Source organism: Petromyzon marinus, chromosome 28 (genome assembly GCF_048934315.1).
Source record: "Petromyzon marinus isolate PM22_M1 ecotype Great Lakes invasive population chromosome 28, UKy_Petmar_22M1.pri1.0, whole genome shotgun sequence".
Taxonomy (NCBI): domain Eukaryota; kingdom Metazoa; phylum Chordata; class Hyperoartia; order Petromyzontiformes; family Petromyzontidae; genus Petromyzon; species Petromyzon marinus.
Genome location: NC_133694.1, coordinates 10,390,719 through 10,410,631, shown reverse-complemented (window position 1 = coordinate 10,410,631; position 19,913 = coordinate 10,390,719). Strand labels below are relative to the sequence as shown.

The 19,913-nt window shown below is 38.6% G+C and overlaps 1 protein-coding gene across 1 annotated transcript in view; it reads right to left on the bottom strand.

The window, feature by feature from the left end:
- LOC116946997 (uncharacterized) overlaps positions 1–19,913 on the bottom strand; it is a 111,433-nt gene that overhangs the window by 78,388 nt on the left and 13,132 nt on the right. Inside the window, exons 5-21 of the mRNA XM_076070185.1 lie at positions 18,933–19,055; positions 18,371–18,496; positions 16,724–16,837; positions 15,231–15,344; positions 14,515–14,625; positions 13,747–13,860; positions 12,517–12,630; positions 11,471–11,596; positions 10,835–10,968; positions 8,703–8,864; positions 8,084–8,266; positions 6,534–6,664; positions 5,101–5,195; positions 2,159–2,377; positions 1,568–1,750; positions 856–972; positions 134–339 (exon numbers count right to left, since the gene is read on the bottom strand). Of these exons, the coding sequence (XP_075926300.1) occupies positions 134–339; positions 856–972; positions 1,568–1,750; positions 2,159–2,377; positions 5,101–5,195; positions 6,534–6,664; positions 8,084–8,266; positions 8,703–8,864; positions 10,835–10,968; positions 11,471–11,596; positions 12,517–12,630; positions 13,747–13,860; positions 14,515–14,625; positions 15,231–15,344; positions 16,724–16,837; positions 18,371–18,496; positions 18,933–19,055 (2,372 nt within the window). The remainder of the gene's footprint in view (positions 1–133; positions 340–855; positions 973–1,567; positions 1,751–2,158; positions 2,378–5,100; positions 5,196–6,533; positions 6,665–8,083; positions 8,267–8,702; positions 8,865–10,834; positions 10,969–11,470; positions 11,597–12,516; positions 12,631–13,746; positions 13,861–14,514; positions 14,626–15,230; positions 15,345–16,723; positions 16,838–18,370; positions 18,497–18,932; positions 19,056–19,913) is intronic.

The following is a 19,913-nucleotide window of genomic DNA, read 5'->3' as shown; positions in this document are numbered from 1 at the left end:
AATGACTGGCTGATGCACCACCTGTGCCCCCCTACTGTGCCAACTTTGTCATAAGAGCACCTGTCCACAAACGTTAACAAAACGGCGAAGGGTTAGGGGGCAAGCTGAGCGCTCGAGCCACTTCCCTACCCACCTTGCTGCTGCCATTTTCTTGGGCCACGATGGCCACAAACGACGTGGCTTTTGAGGTCCCATTGGACCCTGCGATCGCCGTCCGGGCCTGCATGGTGAAATGGTTCTGATCGCCAGACACCTCCAAGACCGTGTACTCTCCCAGGCCGTTAAAGGTGTACGAGACGTTGTCCAGCGTCGTGATGTGAGGGTCGCCAAGGAGAAACGCTGCCAATGCAAGAAAAATATGACAGCAGGTTGTACACGTTCAAGAGTTTACACAGTAAAACACATATCTGCATGCATAAATGTGCATGCAAGTGTTTGTAGAACTCTGCTGGCAGGTAAGCAATTACATATTCTGTAATTGCAGTCACATTTTTCGGAAAGATATTTTACTCAATTTTAAATGTTTTGTGTGGATAGGATGTAATTTATATGTTGGCTCTGTCTTAATAATACAATTGCCTCTCCATCAATTCGCAAGTGATCACGTGACAATGCTTCACCACTATGCTAGTCTGTACAGGTTGGTGAATTTTCCAAGCATACACAAAAGGGGTGGGGGGCAGCATAGCAGTGGAGTAAAACTATCCATTTTGCTGTACTGCCAACCACAAAATCCTAGCAGAATGTTCATCGAAGCACTATGCAAGCACCATCCTGACGGGATCACGCATGTTGCGTTTCTGAACATACATGTAATATAAATATGCTATATAGCGAAGAGACCATGAGACTCACCGAAGAAAGGAGGCCTGTAGAATGAACATTGGTTGCGAGGGCGTTTCTCTTGGTACAGGCGACACAGCCGACTGTCTCCAGACTGACAGCAGTATTGGTAGGGATCCGCTTCCTTTTCTAAATTGAGCAAAACAATGAAGACATAATAAAATATTAGTAAATCACTCATTGTAAAGTATTATTTTGAGACTTAATTAAGCAACTGAAACATGCATTCGACTAACGAAGATAAAACTATGGGTAGGGTTCTGCGATTTTGCGATACTACACTAAATCAAACAAATACAATACAAAGACAAAAATTTAATTGGATAATGACTTTCGCTGTCCATGTAATTATTGAATACTTTTCTTGAGTAACTGAACACGTGTGCATTATAAGCATGACAGGTTGTAGAGTCACAATGCTTACGAGATTTATGGCGGGCTTATGATTGAGTGTACTGCAGATGAATACCCTTTAAACAATCTACATTTGTACTTAAAGGACATCAGAGGACAACAACGAGATGATACGGGTGTGAAATACAATTACATCTGCCAACATCGTTATCATCAAATTGCTGAATTGTAAATATCGTATCGTGCAAAACGATTACAAAGTCTGAAACATTTAGTTCAATATCTTTCAAATATGCCCATGACATCACGTGACTTCTGCAATAGCACCACTTTATTTTTTGTGAAATAGCGTACCGTTAAAGTAACTTACGTTGATATTCTTGTCTTTGTAGTTGCAAATAATACGCCCCCCCCCACCACCACCAGTAGTTCCAAGGAGTGGGCAGATACCTCTCGTACCCACCCGACAGCAGAGAGCCCGACCAGCTATAGTGGCATCTCACCCCTCCACCATTGTAGTCTGGCCAAATGTTCTGTAGACTCCGAGATGCACCTAAATTGCACACGTTGCCAGTCCAGTATTTGTTTTTTGAGAGGATGCAGGTGTGAGAATGTGTTTGGACAAAGTGAAAGGCAGCATGGCAGTAGGTGCTTCCAATGGCTTAACAAATTTGAATGAAATTGTTTTCGCAAGATAGTTACAAAAGTTCTCAATTGCGAACATTACAGAAATCAATTACATGCAGAATATAAGTACGTGAGGAGAAATAAATTGCATATTGAATTGCTTCAGAACAGCTCCAGTAATACAATTCAAGGTACAGATTAATTAATGCAATAAATATCGGCACACGAGGCTTGTTCCTGACGAGAAAATGTAAACAAAAAAATCACATCACCACCATGAGCACCGTTATCGTGAAACAAATCAGACATAAAACAACAAATATTATAAACGTACCTGAGACGTAGGGAGGATTGTAGCCATACATTTGTATGATGTTCCCGTCAACGTAGGACATGTCAAAATACCCTTGCCAATAGAAACAAGGGCAGGTAGTGAAGGGACTGAAGTAGGGGGTGTTTCCCTCATTTTGATACCATTTTAGGCATTCGCGTTTTGGATTTTTGGTATAATATGAGTTCGTATCCAACCTGAGTGTTGATCTCCCCTTCAAGCCTGCAATGGAGTCACATAATTTGATCATATAAAACATGCATTTAAGAGCACTGCTATATATGTCTATGTATTTTTTATTGTTTTGTTTAAGCATGTACCTTTGTGAGAAGGTGAAATATACACCAAGATAGAGCATCCTCTTTTTATGACTCGCTAATAATATGGAGCAGAAAGTTGAACACCACAAAAGGTGTTTAACTAGCGAAAGAATCATCTGAAATGGGGAGGCCTTCAAACAGCAGTGGAAAGACCAAGGCAGATGATGATGAGAGCATTCGGAATGTATGCACACTGGTGCTGTATTACACTCAGTTCTCTACGTGAATACGACTGTTTTACCCTACGGGAATTACTTTGATGTTTGCTTTCCATGCTGATCATGAAACAATTAATCCCCCGGACTCTCTGAAGCATTCAGAAAACACATTTTAAGTGCATTGCCTTTATTGCTGTTTTTGCTAAAATATGGGAAACCAAGTGTCTTCTTTAATGTGGCCATATATGACACACTTTGACATGTATGCAACACATTACAAGAATTACATGCTTTGGGCAGTTGCAACCAGCTATATCATGGCCCTGACAACTGGAAAACAACGCTTTGGAATTAATTGTGAAGGGAGCGTTGTATAATTTCACATATTTGTCGAAAAGCAGGTAATATTTTGCAACGAGTTACATGAAAATAGACAATATTTTCAAGGGTAAGTGTTTGACCTTGTATTGAATGAAGCAGCATTTTCCTCAGACATGTTGCATTGTAATGTTAACACAAAAGAACAGTGAGCATAAACAAAGTGCGATGGAAGCGGTTGATATCTGCAAGTACGAGTCTCAGTGCTCATGACGAATGTGTCAGGAATGTTTCGTGATTGCTGTCAAGATTTTTCGTTGAACACACAATGCTTTATCTTTTTAACATATCAACATTGCCCTTTACCAACCCACTGCTGGATAAAGCCCTTTAGATCAAAAAGGTTGTTTGGTCGCACCTCACTACACTGGTCAGTATGGATTGGTTAAAGTGCAGTGCTTAGGGTGCCTATGGCCGATTCAGAACACTGATGTTCGCCGTGGCTAGGAATGAAACCCAGGTGGCCAGCAAAGGTTAGCACCTGAGTTTGATTCCTGATCATGGTTAACATCAGTGATAAGTGACACCTAATCAGTCCTGGGCACCCAACCTTCACCAACCCACATTGACCAGCATAGACAAAGATATCCCATATAGCCTTTAACAGACTGTGAGGGCAAGTGCTGTAAGTGAGCACTTATGAAGGCCAGTATGGCACATGAGGGGGTGGGTGGTTAATACCACGCCCGGCCACCTTTGTCTCCCCAGTGGTGATGCTTACACTACTCACCATTTGAGGCTGAGTCGACCTAGGGGAGGCCCAGAACTAGTTCAGATAATCGTCGCTGGTGTTATGAGCTAGAATCAAACTCGGGTCGCCGGGTTCGTAGCGCAGTGCGCTAATCGTTGCACACTCTGGTCAGCATATTGAAGTATTGGTCAAACAATCCCCATGACCGAAAGTCATGAAGAGAGCCTTTTATCCAGAAGTGAATTAATCTTCTGTACTATAAGAGTTTAGATTGCATTTTTATTTATCTTTGTATTGAATAATTTGAATTGTTTACGTTGATGCATAATTTATTATTGTTTTTTATTGTATTTGTCAAGCATCTTGCGACAAATTATTGTGAATGGCACCAAACCAATTAAAAATGAATTGATTGAATATACATAGCAACAAAAATTTAGTATTAATTTTAAACAATCAATATATTAATGAATTTACAAACATGCCACAATGAGAATCACAAAAAAATAAACGTAATTTACTAACAGACAGACATCCATATGTTCTATTTTTCAAGTTTATTCACCACCGCATGGAAGGGTTGTACATTTTTTTGCGAGTGGTTAATTGAAAACCAATTGCCTGGGAAATGCCAAACTTTAAAAGACGGTCAATTTTATATAAAGGCAATGGTAATAATACTCCCTACTTAGACACTGTGTGGTAAAATAATTTATTTTAAAAAAGCTTTTCTAAGACAATCTGAATGGAATTGCAAAGTGTGCTGGCTTCTGACAAAGTCACGCAAACATCCCAATGTCAAGATCCATTTTGACAACCAAGATAGGATCTACTACAGTAGCGTGCAGGTGTTTTCATTCACGTGCAAAGGACAGGGTATTTCAACAGAGGCCTATCTTTTTTTTGTTTGAACAGAAACCGGAAAAATACCGGTTTGCAATATACCATACACTGTGCTGCTACGTGTTGCGTGACAACATTGACGCACAGCAAGTCTGAAGACTATCAGCCTTACTGTCATGCTACAGTATCTTCATCTTAAATGTTTAAACGGTTTAATTGATTCATCACAGGACAGAATGCAGCTCTTAAGTTCGTGGATGCGGAAAATGTGCACGAATGAATAAAGGAATGCAATTGTAAAGTGCGCAGTGTGCGTACATTCACAATTCCATGTTGTGCATTGCACTTATACAATTGCGTTTCTCTATTTTTGCTCATTCATTTTTCTCAACTGTATAACTAATTTGTTATTTGATTAATACCTTTTCTTCGTATAGAGTTAATGGGCATGTAAATTCACACGAACAAGAACACAAACCTGCAATATCCACTCTTGCAAACATTTCTATAACATGTATACAGTCACATTTGATCACTACAAATTCATATGAATACCTGTATTTGTTCCATCAGCCTGGTCTGGACGATATCGTACGGTGGCATTTGGCGACAGTGAAATTGGTTCAATGTAAGGGCTATTTTCTAGTCCACTAATAAGGGAAGGAATGATGGGAAGAAAAAAAAACATCATCCAAACACTCATGTAAGAGATTAGAGAAATTAACACACAACTCATCCATGCATAAATGTTGGACGACTCAAACATCTTAAGAGGATATTCTTGGTTCTTTCGGTAAAGTCACGTAGAAGGGAAACAATAAAATAATAAAAATATAAAACGATAAAAAGAAGATTTTAAAGAATGACAATTTAACATTCTAATTCAAATAAAATAATGATCCGTTATTATTTAGACTTTCAATTGTAATTTTAACGTATCCAATTGTCATCAACAAAATCAAACATAAAAAAATCAAGATATACTGTCTTCTTTATTACTACTTTCGTTTGCCTAAAGAGTAAATTTTCTAGTTTTCAATGTAATGTGTACAATACAATTATTACTTTCAAATTTAATAAAAACACGCAAATATAATCAACAAAAACACATTTATAGTCAAATTCTGATTCCATATGTTTTCAAATCGGTTGATCATTCAAGGTGGATTTTTAAACAAATATCCAACAAAGTAACAACATACTTTGCAGAAATAATACACTGTTACCATAGGTATTCTAACATCTAAAACAAAATGTGTTAAAGTAACACGAGGTTAATATTATGAAAATACTGATGTATTCGATACAACGAATGTAGTAGCATCAAGTTATGTAAATACAGGGCGATCCATTTTTAGACCCCCCCATGACAATGATATGGAGAAATCAATAGAGAAAGAAACAATTGTATTTCAAAGCATCTACAAGTCTCTCACCAAACTCAATACTACATATTAGATTGTTTAATGCTCTCCTCGATAAGATATAGTGCCATCGTTTATACAATATTCAATCACCTGTTCTGCAGAACACCAAAAGGTCGTTAGAAATCAATAAACTATTTACACGATTAACTATTTTTTTATTTGACCAAGCAAGACCTACTGAGCTATATAGCTCTTTTTCAGAAGCGACCTGGCTTCAAATGATAGCTCAAAGAAGTGGCTTATCACGTGGAAATTTATAGCAGCCAAATACTCTAAACGCATGTAGATTCTAAATGTGGAGGGAAAAACCAGCGGACATGGAGAAAAATCCATGCTACCACTAGGAGAACATGCAAAATCTAAATATACAGACGTCGGGATCGGGATCGAACCCACAACCTCCTGTATACCAGGCGAGGTTGTTAACATCTCACCACCATGGCGCAATGTTATAAATGGATCATCCGGTATATAACTCATAAAATATTATTTTCAATGAATTATTACATTTTCAAACTCACCAAAACCAGTAACCATCTATATCGGTGATGTTTGACCTACCTCATGAAGCCCATGACAGCATTGTTGAAATCCCTAACTTCAGTTCTCCATCGCATGCCCCCATCTTTATATATTTGTAGGCAGAATGAAAATATGCCATCTGTACTCAGGATGGCTTGGAAGGTGTTTGTCTGGAAAGTAAACAAATAGAAATTCATGCGGAATGGATATCAAATGGATATGATTCGAAACAACATGCAGAACGACTGAGAGATGTAAATTGACATTCAATTCGCTTAGAGTACACATGTTATTGTGGTTGGCTACAATTTTACAAAAAAAAGTATTGAAGATAAACATGTTAATGCTTATACTATTTAGGACTTCGTGAGAAAAGAAATACAAACTCACTTTAGTTTAAAAGTTTTTTGGAAGGTACTGATTGAAGAATGTAGTGAAGTACAGTCAAATAATTTCCATGGCATAGTCAGATAAAATGTGTCAATCCTGCAGGTGTATGCCAAGTTGTACCCCATATGAGGCATGGACAGGAAGGTCTACGAGTTATAAAGTGAAGTCAAAAGAATTTCACTCTAGTATGGGCCTCAGCGGGGACAAATAATTTTCTGGAATACAGCAGTGTTGCATTGTAATCCGAGTCCAAACAAAAATTTGCTTAACACCATTGCAGTGCCATGCAACCCTATCCAGAAAAAATAACTCAACGGGATCTGAAATATGAGCTGACAGTAAATATCTCGTGGCATCTATTTATAACCTATGGATAAGTGGCACTTTTCCGAATATTATTTTTCAATTCCCATTTACAGAAATACAATTTTCTTTTAAAATACATTTTGTTTCAAATAACTATGCAATGCTTCACGGCGGTAAGGGGAGGGACATTGGTGAGTGTGCTTCACTCAAAACCTGGAAAAGTGCATTCAATCCCCACCCATGGCTAACAACAGTTACGAGAGATATCTGAACCAGTCTTGTACCACCCTCCACCACCAACCTCACCAACTCAACCCGACCAGCATGGTGAAGTATGGTCTTAACAACTCCCATGATTGACGAGGTGTGGGGAGGCCTTGCGTGGCATGCATGGCTCAGGATGGTGTGACGGCATGTGCATGAGTAAGTGATGGATCATGCCTCACACCCGATAGACCCGGAACCCACTCTGGTCCAGGTCACTTGGACATTTCAAGTTTACCTTATGTCTGCTGCAGTAACATATTGCCAGGACAAGATAATGTGCCAAACCAAAACAAATAAAATAAACGAAAGAAATTCCGTAACTGTGATTTTTTTGTGATTATCAAATTTCATTTAAATTCAATAAATACAGTTATGATTGATTAACATAAATCAAATACTTATTGTGATTGGATTAGATAGATTTTTTTGATGCCCCAAAAATCAAGCAACATTTGATGAAATAAATATTATTATTAGTTACGATATTTGTTTTGTACACTTAATACGCACACATGCACACACACAGAACATTTATTGAAAAATGCAATAAAAAAAATAAAAATGTGAAAAAAATTATGAAGTGACATTCAAGTATGTCCTGCAATAGAGTAGCTAAATATTCTTACATATCTGCCATTGTTGCTTGCTGGCACAGCAGGAGCTTCCTCCCAGGTGATCTTTAACATCCAGGTGGGCACATAGTTTATTATATCCGGCACAGTGCTGAAGTTGGCTCGGACCTGCGCCTGCACCTTTTCACGGAGCTGTGTTGCATTTTGGCTCGGGTTGCCAACAGTAAAGTCATACTCCTGCAAAACGGAAGCAATGTTGTTTGAGGTGGAGAGACGAAGCCCAACAATTTTACTCCAGCAAGACATTTTTGTTAGGTTTGCAAACGTGTGCATTCACGTGAAAGCTATATATATTTAATGCACGGAAAAATAAATCAAGTGGAAATGGGCAGGACACATCATGACAACAGATGATGAGCAATAGAGGAAATTAACTACATAGTGCATACTGAAGACAAGGCAATCGAAGAAACAGAAAGACGGTGAAAGAGATGGCGAGACGAAATAAAAGAGTTTGGAGGCTCACTACTTGACAACCGAGGAAAGGAAGGAATGGAAGAAAATGGGGAAGACCTTTGCCCACGAGCGGGTAGTTACAGGCTAACAACAATAACGGCAACTGGATACAGAGGTGCCGATGGCTTTTACACTCTTCAGCGTACAGCACACATACCTGGTAATATATTTTTCCAATGCCGGATGAGAAGTCACAATCGTCCCAGAAAACTGCAATCATGGGAGTATAGTACCACCATGAATTTCTAGTTGGATTTGGATAAGCAAACTTTGATTGGTCTTCGTTTTCTTTGAACACAATCAACCCGTTGTCTGTGAACTGGATACCACACAGACAAACGTGCATCAATGAAAATATGTGAGGATCTTAAATGACAGAAAACAAATGCACGAGTGCCACTTTTGCACAATTCAAATAAGACAACAAACAAAGAACTGGGCAATACACAAATTAGGCAATATAAACAATTGCACAAATTAAGCAACCTCACAATTAAAATAAAAAAACTACTTCGACATAGTGGGTGTATTATTAAAGACAATTATCTATACACCTGATGATGATTGCTTGTGTTGCAGTCGAAACGTCGTGAGAATTTTATTGTTTTATATTTTTAGCATTTTATTGTTTCCCTTCTACGTGACTTTACCGAAAGAACCAAGAATATGAATCCCTGCAGTCACGAAAGCTTTAAATCCAAATTTATAAAAGTTGTTTTATTTATTGAACAAGTCAACGGTTTTTTGGTTTATGTGAAACTGCATGCATCTCAGCATGGGATTAAAATCAGTTCCTCTATGTGTGTACATCCAACACCGTGATGCTTTGAGAATTTCTCCTTTATCAAGATAATTGGGCGAATTATTGATTTTTTATTCTAAATGGTGGACGTACCATGCCCAATTAAAAGCTGCTTAATGATTATACAAATGATTTCCCACATATTTAAAGTGTATGAAACGTATCCATGATATAATTGAAATTCAAAGCCCGTATTACTTCATAGCTACATAGCTAACATCTACTGTATATGATATCTAACTGGACGATCCAAAAACATACTTTTTAATATAAAATAAATTTTTAAGTGTATTGTCGGATATTACAGTGTCATCACTAAAGTGTGAATGCTGTAAATTTGATATACTCGTATCAACTATATAAAAAACGGGTTTTGTCTTTAGTTTGTTGTCCTTCCCCCGCACCTCCGATTAGCACGGTTGGCTACGCACGGTGCAAAAGACGTTCAACATACATACATCAATGGAGTTGTATGGACAATAGATTTTTCTGTAAGGCCACATCATTTTCTGACGAAAATCGTATCAACAGACCCTCCACCGCCCAATATAGCCAAACAAACGTGCTAAAAAGAACGGTACTCACAACCAAATAAAGCTAATCAGATTCCCCGATTTCCTGGATTTTCCTGAAGGTGTTTGATGCAGTTTCAAGCGATACGTTGTGTATCTAATTGCTAAATTTGGTCTGTGAGAAATGTTCTTCAAATTACCGGTTGACCTGAAACAATACTAATACTTGTACACGTGGCAATGTAAGTAGTGTGGTTATGTCAGGTAATGAGGGTTTATCGACACAGATTTAGTCAGATCATAATGTGAGTCTAACACGTAGCAGGCTTTCGTGACCAGTATTATTCATAATAAAGATTTTTGGGTTAGATCGTGTTATTTATAAATGTGTCACAACCTGCCACCACCCAACACGGCCAATCAGTAAAAAATGTGTCACATTGACAAAAGACAAATAGTTCATTACTTTTTAGCCCACCGGTGTGTTGAAGAGTGAATCCACAATATTTATAATGCCTAACCCAAAATTATATTACGAATCAAATTGGCTGCAAACACCTAGCTGTTGCTGTATTATACGTTTTCATACAAATGCAACTACATTCTGACATTTTTATTTTAATCTATGGCAGTCACATTGCAATCGCATGGTTAGAGAAAGCTCTGGTAGAAGTGTTTACACACTGATAAAACTTGTGTTGGACAGCCCGATACACACAGCCTAGGTACAAATCTATAAAAGATATGCATTTATTTATTTAGGAGTTGCACCTTCCTTTTATTTTTATTTTTACATATGCGAGTGTTAATAATTATGTTCTCAATGCTGGGGCAACAAAACAGCACATAAGTATTTAAATAACTTCACCATATTCCGGTCAATATGACGTATTTAGCAATAATGAAACTACATTTTCAGACGTTGACATATGTATTGTACAATATCTTGTAACAGCATCAGTTGACATTACTTACATACAACTGTTGGTAGAACCTGGTTCCGAATGGAAATCCGTACGGTGGTGAGAAGAACGGAGACACATAGTCTGTGTCCCAAATATACGGACTTTGGTCGTACACATTTCTCCCATAATCGAAGAGCCTCTTCTCTGTGAAAATAAATCAATTACACTATCAAAGAAAGACTCTTACAGTGAATATAATTGTTACACATTAAAACTGACTTTTGGGTAATAGAAAAGGTCTTGCTTAGATGCAGGTGTCAATGGAAAGTGATCATTTTTTCAGAAACTTTAAACCCTAGTTCATGATTTGGAAAGGTCACGAGACATGGTTGCAGAAGTCAGCATTGTCAGGTATTTATCCAATCAGTATCAGATGAGTATCTCTATATTGAATTAATTGACATATACATGATATTGAATTTGTAAATATTAATTGTAAATGGAATGCGTATTATATGTATATGTTTACACCTGCTGATGCTGGATGTAATCTTCAGCAAAATGTCAATATACAATTGTCAAAAATATGCTTGCTTATTAACAGTTCAGTTTGCTGTCAAACCAAAGCAATTAGCATAATTACCCACGTGACAACTTTATTGAAATTGAATTATCGTGTGTTCTATTAAAAGCAGAGTTTGCATACCGAAGCACTGAATGCCATCTCCCTCATAGCCAGGCTTGCACGAGCAAGCATATGAGCCAGGCGTGTTGGTACAGATCCCAAGCGTTCCGTGGCAGGGAAAAGGTCCAACTCTGCACTCATTAATGTCTGAACAAAACATGCAATGTGCACACGGCCACAGTTACATACATGTAGACATGCTGTATGTACTGAGCTGAGATTGCATCCTTTAAAAATCACATTTTAGACTATTTTCATGAAGGTCAGCAAGCTTAAAACATACAAATTGTATGTTCTTCTCGACATGAGAAGAACATACAAATTGTATAAATTTCGATTTAAAGCTTTCGTGACTGCAAGGATTCATCTTCTTTGGTTCTTTCGGTAAAGTCACGTAGAATGAGAATAAAATAAGAAATTGATAAAATAAAATAACACAATAATATTCTCACGACGTTTCGGCCACAACACAAGCGGCCTTCAACACAAGCGGCCTTCATCAGGTGAAGGGACTTTACCGAAAGAACCAAAGAAGATACAAATTGTATGTTCTTCTCGGCATAAGAAGAACAATCATTACTCAAACTTCACCATAACAACTAAAACCGAAATAATGTTAAGAGATTTGAAAGGTGCAGCTCTGTAGCTGCTTGCTTACAACACTGCTGGTAGAAGAGCCTCCCAAAAGACACAGGTTTAGTTTAAAAAAAGTTATATATGTGGTAAAAAACATATAAAAATGTACAGCCTTTTCTTCAATCCATGAACAGGATGAAGGCCTCCCCACACTGTGTTGGTAATGGGGGTAGTGTGACCATACTTCACAACACAGCATTTTACAATCTGATGAAGGCGAGGCCCAGGACGGGTTCAGATATCAAATTCAGGTCACGGGGTTCATAGTGCAGTGCCCCAACCACTGGACCACCGGTTCAAACTATGTATGCAGTACCATGTATGGCTTAACGAGTAAATGGGCGATGCTCAATTGTTATAAGTATATGCTATAAGTATTTTAAGTAGTTATACGTCAATTGTTATAAGTAGCATGGTATATGTATGTTTACCACTTGCACAGCGAACACCACTCCATCCACTCGGACAAAGGCAGATGTAACTATTGACACCATCCAGACATGTGCTACTGTGCTGACACTCGTTTCCAATGCAGTCATCGATATCTATGGAGAAATCACAAACATCATTCATGTAAATGTCACTTTAACAGTCCAAGGTTTACACTATTGACAGCTACATTAATCATAACTTGCCAATGGAACACAAGACGTTGAGAGGGACAAAAAAGTCTGGCGATTACATAAGGACTCGCGCAGAACATAATACAAATTTCATGGCAGGATAGGGTAAGTAACCTGCTAAGTTTAGAATCACATCACCGATAAATGCACCATGCATGCACATCCTGGCGGTGTCACTGCAATCCATACAGTGTCTACCGCCTCCCTGTATTTGTTTAAATAACTTAGCATTCAACTTTCATATGTTTCAAAACTGTTGATGTATCCTCCTGCCTTACAAAAGAAGAATAGGTGTCGAAAACAATGTTAATAAAGCGTAGCAGACATAATCACGAATAGGAGTATGTGATTTACTCAAATTCACACTCTTGCTGGCACATTTGATTCTCATAGAAATCAATAAAAAATATATATAAAATAATGGCCCACATTGCATTTTGTAGTATGACAACTATGGTCAACTTCCATATAACCCACAGATTTTGGAATGAGAAATCAGATAAATATTACAAGATTATTTTCATTGGCATTCATTTTAATTGGAAATCATACCCATGCGTGAGGATTTTTAGTCCAGAATTCTACCCCCTAAACTAAAGTCACTCAAAAATAATAATTTACAATACATTCATATACTTATGAGTTCTAATCCCAGTCAGGGATCGTCTTTTCTCGACATTCCTCAACAACAGCGGTCAACCTAAACATGGGCTCCTTCATATGAATGTGTAAATTCTACCAATGGCTCAGCATAACCAAAAGAGATCGCACAATTCTACGGCGTGTCTTCTTGGTTGGCACTGCCTGTTCTTCACCATGGCATGATGTGTCCGACGTTTCGCTATACATGCTAGCAGCTTCTTAAGAGAACTAAATACACATTGGACATCAATCCAAGCAACACAAAGAGCAACAGAGGTATACAGCACAATCACAAAAGCTATGCAATAGTATGATATAAACACAGCCTAGTGCTCATCTGAGTTGAAAACTCTTACATTTTACTTCATATAAAAGAATGAGGGAAATGAGCCTTACTGTATTGGCAGTATTGCCCTGTGTATCCCAGAATACAGGAACAGTTGTATCCCTTCAGAATGTCAATGCAGGTTGCACCATTTTGGCACTGTGCATTCACGCAGTCGTCGATGTCTAAACAATACCACAACGCAGCAGTTATACACACATAAGGCTAATTACACTATTTAACTGCATGGCGCAGCAAACTATTATTTTGATGGAACCACTTTTATGCACAAATTGACACACACAACACTCACTTACACATACCTTTAGACATATTTACTTCTCTCTCAATGCCAGTTGATATCAGTTTATTTATGCGCTCTACTATTTTGCACATGTGTCTCATTTGAAAATATAGTACAATACATTATGTAAAATGCGTTTTGAAGTGCTTCATCATATTCAATATCTGAACACATGCACCAAAACACTCTTCACGTTCATGTGTAAACATTCAACAATTTTATGTTGGAAACGCCAGAAAGTTCTACAAGCTGAAAATGTGCCCGTTAAACTTCAGCTTAAGGGCATTAAAGTGGCACAACAATCAATAGTAAGGGGTAGAAGTAAACTATCTATTCCTGGGTTGCCGTTCAGTTATCGTAGTAGTGCATCTGCCTGCTCGCACCCCAGGAAGGTGTTTGGGAGGTTGTTATGAACGAAGCACATGTACTGGGCTAAAGACACTTTTTTTGTTATGCTCCATATGTATGTGAGGCAAGCTGAGACGTGTTCGATCTAAAACGTTTTTCAGTGAAGACGAGCATGATCAGGACTCACTCGTAGTGCATGTGTCGCCCGACCACCCCTCGTCACATCTGCAGAAGAAGGCGTTGACCTGATCCACACATGTGCCGTGGATGCACGGGTTGGACGCACATTCATCCACAACTAAGGGAAGCAAAGGGCAGTGTGAACACACACTTGTGCAGTCGACACGATGGCACAGGACCGCATTGCACACTCCAGATAAACAACAATGAGACGCAAAATGTCATTCGTATTAACAACCATTTCATGTCTGGTGGAAAAAAAGACCTAAATAGGCAGTGTGAGGTTGTACAATTGTTTTTAATATATACGTTTCATTTGTGAAGTTTATAGGCGTTAAAGCATCAATGTGCAGACATTGGTGCTACATCTACATTTCCCATATAGAAAATGTGTTTTTGCTATCGTGAACCGTGTACACAAAAAAGAGCAATGTTTGTTAGTATTCATGGACTTTTGAATGTGTTTAAGGATTTACATTTATAGGGCACTCAAAGTGCCCTCCATCGTATCTCATCTCAACCATTTTGATACCCTGCTGCTGTCTGGCTAAAGATGCTCCCCAGTGGCAGCTGTCCCTGTGTGGCACTCAGCGCACACAACACTGGCCTGCTTGTGGGCTTTTATCTGCCAGTAGGGGCCAACGTTGCTATCTGGTTATTCCCAATTCAGTGATTTTGCGAGTAATTTATCAAAACCTAGCCAACGGATATGTATCAGCTTACGCAGTGAACAGAGGTTCCCACTCCAACCGGGTGCACATGTGCAAGAGAAGGAGCCCTGTGTGTTAACACAGGTTCCTCCATGGGAGCATGGTCTAGAGGCACATTCATTTACATCTGGAAAAACACACACACATGAAAGGTCATGGAAATGTACCCATCGATGTAAAACGTCCGGTTAACTTTTTTTTACAAAAATAAATTTTTATTACGACATTTCTGCTAAATGTTGTTATACAAAATTAACATACAGTACATGTAAGCATATTTTGCCCCAAACTCACATCACGTAGAATATGTAGTAGTAATGTCACCAAGCATATTGTTCATAATAAAGTTTTTAGGGTTAGATCGCGTTATTTATAAATGTGTCGTAACCCTCCACCACCCGACACAACCAATCAGCAAAAAAAAGTGTCACGTTGACAAAAGACAAATAGTTCACTACTTTAGCCCACCGGTGTGTTGAAGAGTGAATCCACAACATTTACAGTTTGAGTACGACGTTTCATCGGGCAATTCGCAAGAATGGTAAGGCCCTCGCTTGCTCCCGGTCTTAAATAGAGCAGCAGGGTGACGTCATCATTTAACTCATTTCAGGTGCAGTGATTTGAGGCGGAGGGGGGGGTATTGTAATTATATAATCGATTGGTAATCAGTCAATGGTTATGATTAGTAATGAGTTGTAGATTGGTAATTAGTTGTAATGTGTTTTATTGTGTTTATATGCTACGTTAGTAATCCGTTAATTAGTATGTGTTTCCCCTATAAGGAATTGTAATATGTATTATTTAATAATACGCTTCCAAGCCGCACTAAGCCTGTAGCTGTCAGAGCGATTAAAGTTATTTCTATTCCTCTCAATTTCAATGGATTCTCTGATTAGTCTTTGCCAGTAATAATTAGTTTTACACAACACTTCAACGTTATCAAAATCAATTGAGTGTCCTTGTTGACAAGCATTTTCTGCCACTGCCGACAGTTGCATTTGAGATAATTTAATATTTCTTTGATGTTCTTTTAGTCTTATGCTGATGTTACGTCCCGTCTGTCCAATATAGCATCTGCCACATAAACAATTAATCCGATAAACACCTTCTGTTGATAATTTTTATGTAATGCATCTTTAGTGCAAGATACTAGTTTTTGAATTTTGTGTACTGTACCAAATCTTACTGTAATGTTTTGCTTTTGCAAAACACGGGCTAATTTGTCAGTTACTCCTGAGATATATGGAATTTTAATTGTTTTAACAATCTGATCGCTTTCAGCAGTATTGCTTTGCGATCGTGATTTGGCATTCAGTGCTCTGTTAATTTGAGCATTATTGTAGCCATTCTGTCATAGTGCTTCTTTAACGTGTTTGATCTCATCACTTAAAAGCATATTGTTGCCTCTATAAGTATGTTGTTTCCATTATAAGTACATAAACTACATCCACATGCTTGGAAGCATTTATCACACAAACATTGATGTAATTAATATGTTCCACTCACCTTCATCACAGTAGACACCGGTCCACCCACTGGTACAATGGCAGGAGAATTTATTTACCATGTTTTGACAGGTGCCAGAATTTGTGCAAGGATTACTCTGGCACTCATCAACATCTGTGGGGAACAAAAAAAACATACAAATGGAGTAAAGCCTTAGAGCAGCACACAGTTCATTATAATGATTTACTCGTTCATCCACGAGACCCCCACAAAACACCCCTTAGGACTCTTTTTTACATGAAGGTTCTCCATTGGGATTTTTTTAAATAGATGTTTTCAGGCAATTACCGAGTGTCTATACAAGTAGGGAAAAAAACACTAGCACCCAGCGATAAACCGCACGTGTAAAGGGGGCAAGACTCTTATCCACGAAAGGAATCAAAACGTATGATAGCTATTATTGGACTCGCTGTCCTTCCTTTTCCTGGCGAGCCTCGGGTATGGCACCTTGATGCCCACGGGAAGGGATCTTCACAATATTTTTTGTGCGATTCACCAACTCTCACCTCCACCATCCTGGATTACAGGCGTGCATAGCATCCACCGCCCAGCATTAAGGTGTAACAGGTATGAAACAATTATTAATAGTACAATGGTACACATGTGTATCATGTAAAATGTAATGGCTCGGTCGTACTTATTTCTTTCGACTCAATTTTGCTGTACCAATGAAATTAATATCCTTAACAACACAGCCCCCAAACCGCACTAACGAAGTATGGTAAAACAAAAACCTGTGACCAAGATGATGTGGGGAATTAACCATGTCAGTGGATTAACAAAGGGATGTGGAATGACAAGTTCACTCATTTCGTTCATAATAAAGGTTTTTGGGTTAGATCGCGTTATTTATAAATGTGTCATAACCCTCCACCACCCGACACGGCCAATCAGCAAAAAAAGTGTCACGTTGACAAAAGACAAATAGTTCACTACTTTAGCCCACCGGTGTGTTGAAGAGTGAATCCACAACATTTATAGTTTGAGTACGACGTTTCGTTGGTAATTACATCCAGCATCATCGGGCAATTCGCCAGAATGGTAAAGCCCTCGCTTGCTCCCAGTCTTAAATAGAGCAGCAGGGTGACGTCATCATTTAACTCATTCTGGCGAATTGCCCGATGATGCTGGATGCTGGATGTAATTACCAGTGAAACGTCGTACTCAAACTGTAAATGTTGTGGATTCACTCTTCAACACACCGGTGGGCTAAAGTAGTGAACTATTTGTCTTTTGTCAACGTGACACTTTTTTTGCTGATTGGCCATGTCGGGTGGTGGAGGGTTATGACACATTTATAAATAACGCAATCTAACCCAAAAACCTTTATTATGAATAATATTGATCGCGAAAGCCTATGTGTTAAACTTCACTCATTTCGTGTCTATGTTATTTTATTTTGCGGTTCTGTTTGAGAACATCCCCCCCCCTCCTTTCCCTCAACTTTTGCTCCCATAAAAATGCCACATTCCTGATCGTTGCCCCTACGTGAGTAGGGGGACAGTGATCCCAATCACTCTTCCCTTCCCTTTACCCCATGGAATACCTGTACCCCTTTCCCCTATCGATCATGCTTTGTTTGTTTAAAGAAAAAACACAAGGGCTGTGGAACTGGGAAAAATCTCCGTAGTGACGGTTTTCACGTACCAATGCATCTGTTAGCAACAACGGGATCCTGTGTGAACCCAGGAGAACAGGAGCACCTGTAGCTTCCGATGACGTTAGAGCATTCCTGCTCACACGGTTTAGGCTGCTCTTCACATTCATTCAAATCTGTATCGTTCAAGAGCACCGCACGCAGTCATCAGGCAATTGAGCTTAAACAACACAGTATTGGAAATGTATCATGACAATTATTGCATTGCTTGCAACTAAAAGTTATTCATTTAAATATGTATCATTCAGTAGCATTGCATGTGGTTATCAGGCAATTGAGCTTAAACAACATAGTATTGGGAATTTATCATAATAATTATTATGATATAGCTAAGCAGCAGGTCTAGAGGTATGTTTGAGGGTACGTAAAGCACAATCATCAGATTAGAAACATAACATTTTAGAACAATGTTAGAATCTTAAATGTTTTAAAGAAAGATACAGTATTACTGACATCTCCTCTAAGAATGGATATTAGGTAGAAGAAAGCATAAAAATACAACAGATTGATCATGCAATATTATGTCAGCTGTGCTGGCGAATCCAGTTTTACCCAAGCAGTTTTGCTGGCTTTTGTCAAGGACGAAACCAATGTTACAGGAGCAGGTTGGCCTTTTTGTGTTGGGATCAATAAAGCACCTTCCATTGGTACAGGCCAGTGTGCAGCTCACAATAGCTGAAAAATAAAATATAACATATACAGCGCATTAACCTCCATACGGTATTTGCAGTGTAATTGTTCACATTTCAAAACGTAATGTGTGTAATGAAACAGTACAGTAATGCATACACTATGACTCAATATTTTAACAAGCATTTTTTTTATATATATATTTGACTGTAAATACATTTAGTATGTTGTAAACAAAAAATATCTATGTACGTGCTTATACATTCAGTAAACTTATTAAACAGCTAACATGTCATGTTTGGGTGTAAAGAGATGGCCAAAACAGATGAATGTGAAATGTAATGTTTAGATTACATTTTTGATGCAAGGCAATACTATATTGTACTCTAAATAATGACATTGATTTTCTTTATTCAAGCCTACCATCCCACGATCAAAATGACACAGTGAAGTCATATTCTAAATATTTAGTTATCCAATTCCTATTCTCCATGAGCCGTGTCCTTTCTCAAAGACTTCGGCGATCATGGCCTTCTTCCATTTGGCTCTGTCCATGATATGATACTCCACTCCCAGTTGCATCCAATTGGTCAAATTGCTTATGCATTGGTGACCATTGCCTCTATTTACGATTCAAATATGTACTTTAAATCTTATAAAAGTTGCAAATATGAGCTACTAGCTTTACTACCCGGCTTTGCCCGGGACTTGGATTCACCACGCGCGGCCGCCTTTGTCTCTCCAGTGGCGATGTTCACACACCACACCAGTTACTGGTTTGAGGCTGAGTCGACCTAGGGGAGGCCCAGGACCGGTTCATATAATCGTCACAGGTGGTGGGCGTGAGCAGGAATCGAACTCAAGTCACCGGGTTCGTAGCGCGGCCCGCTAACCACTACACTA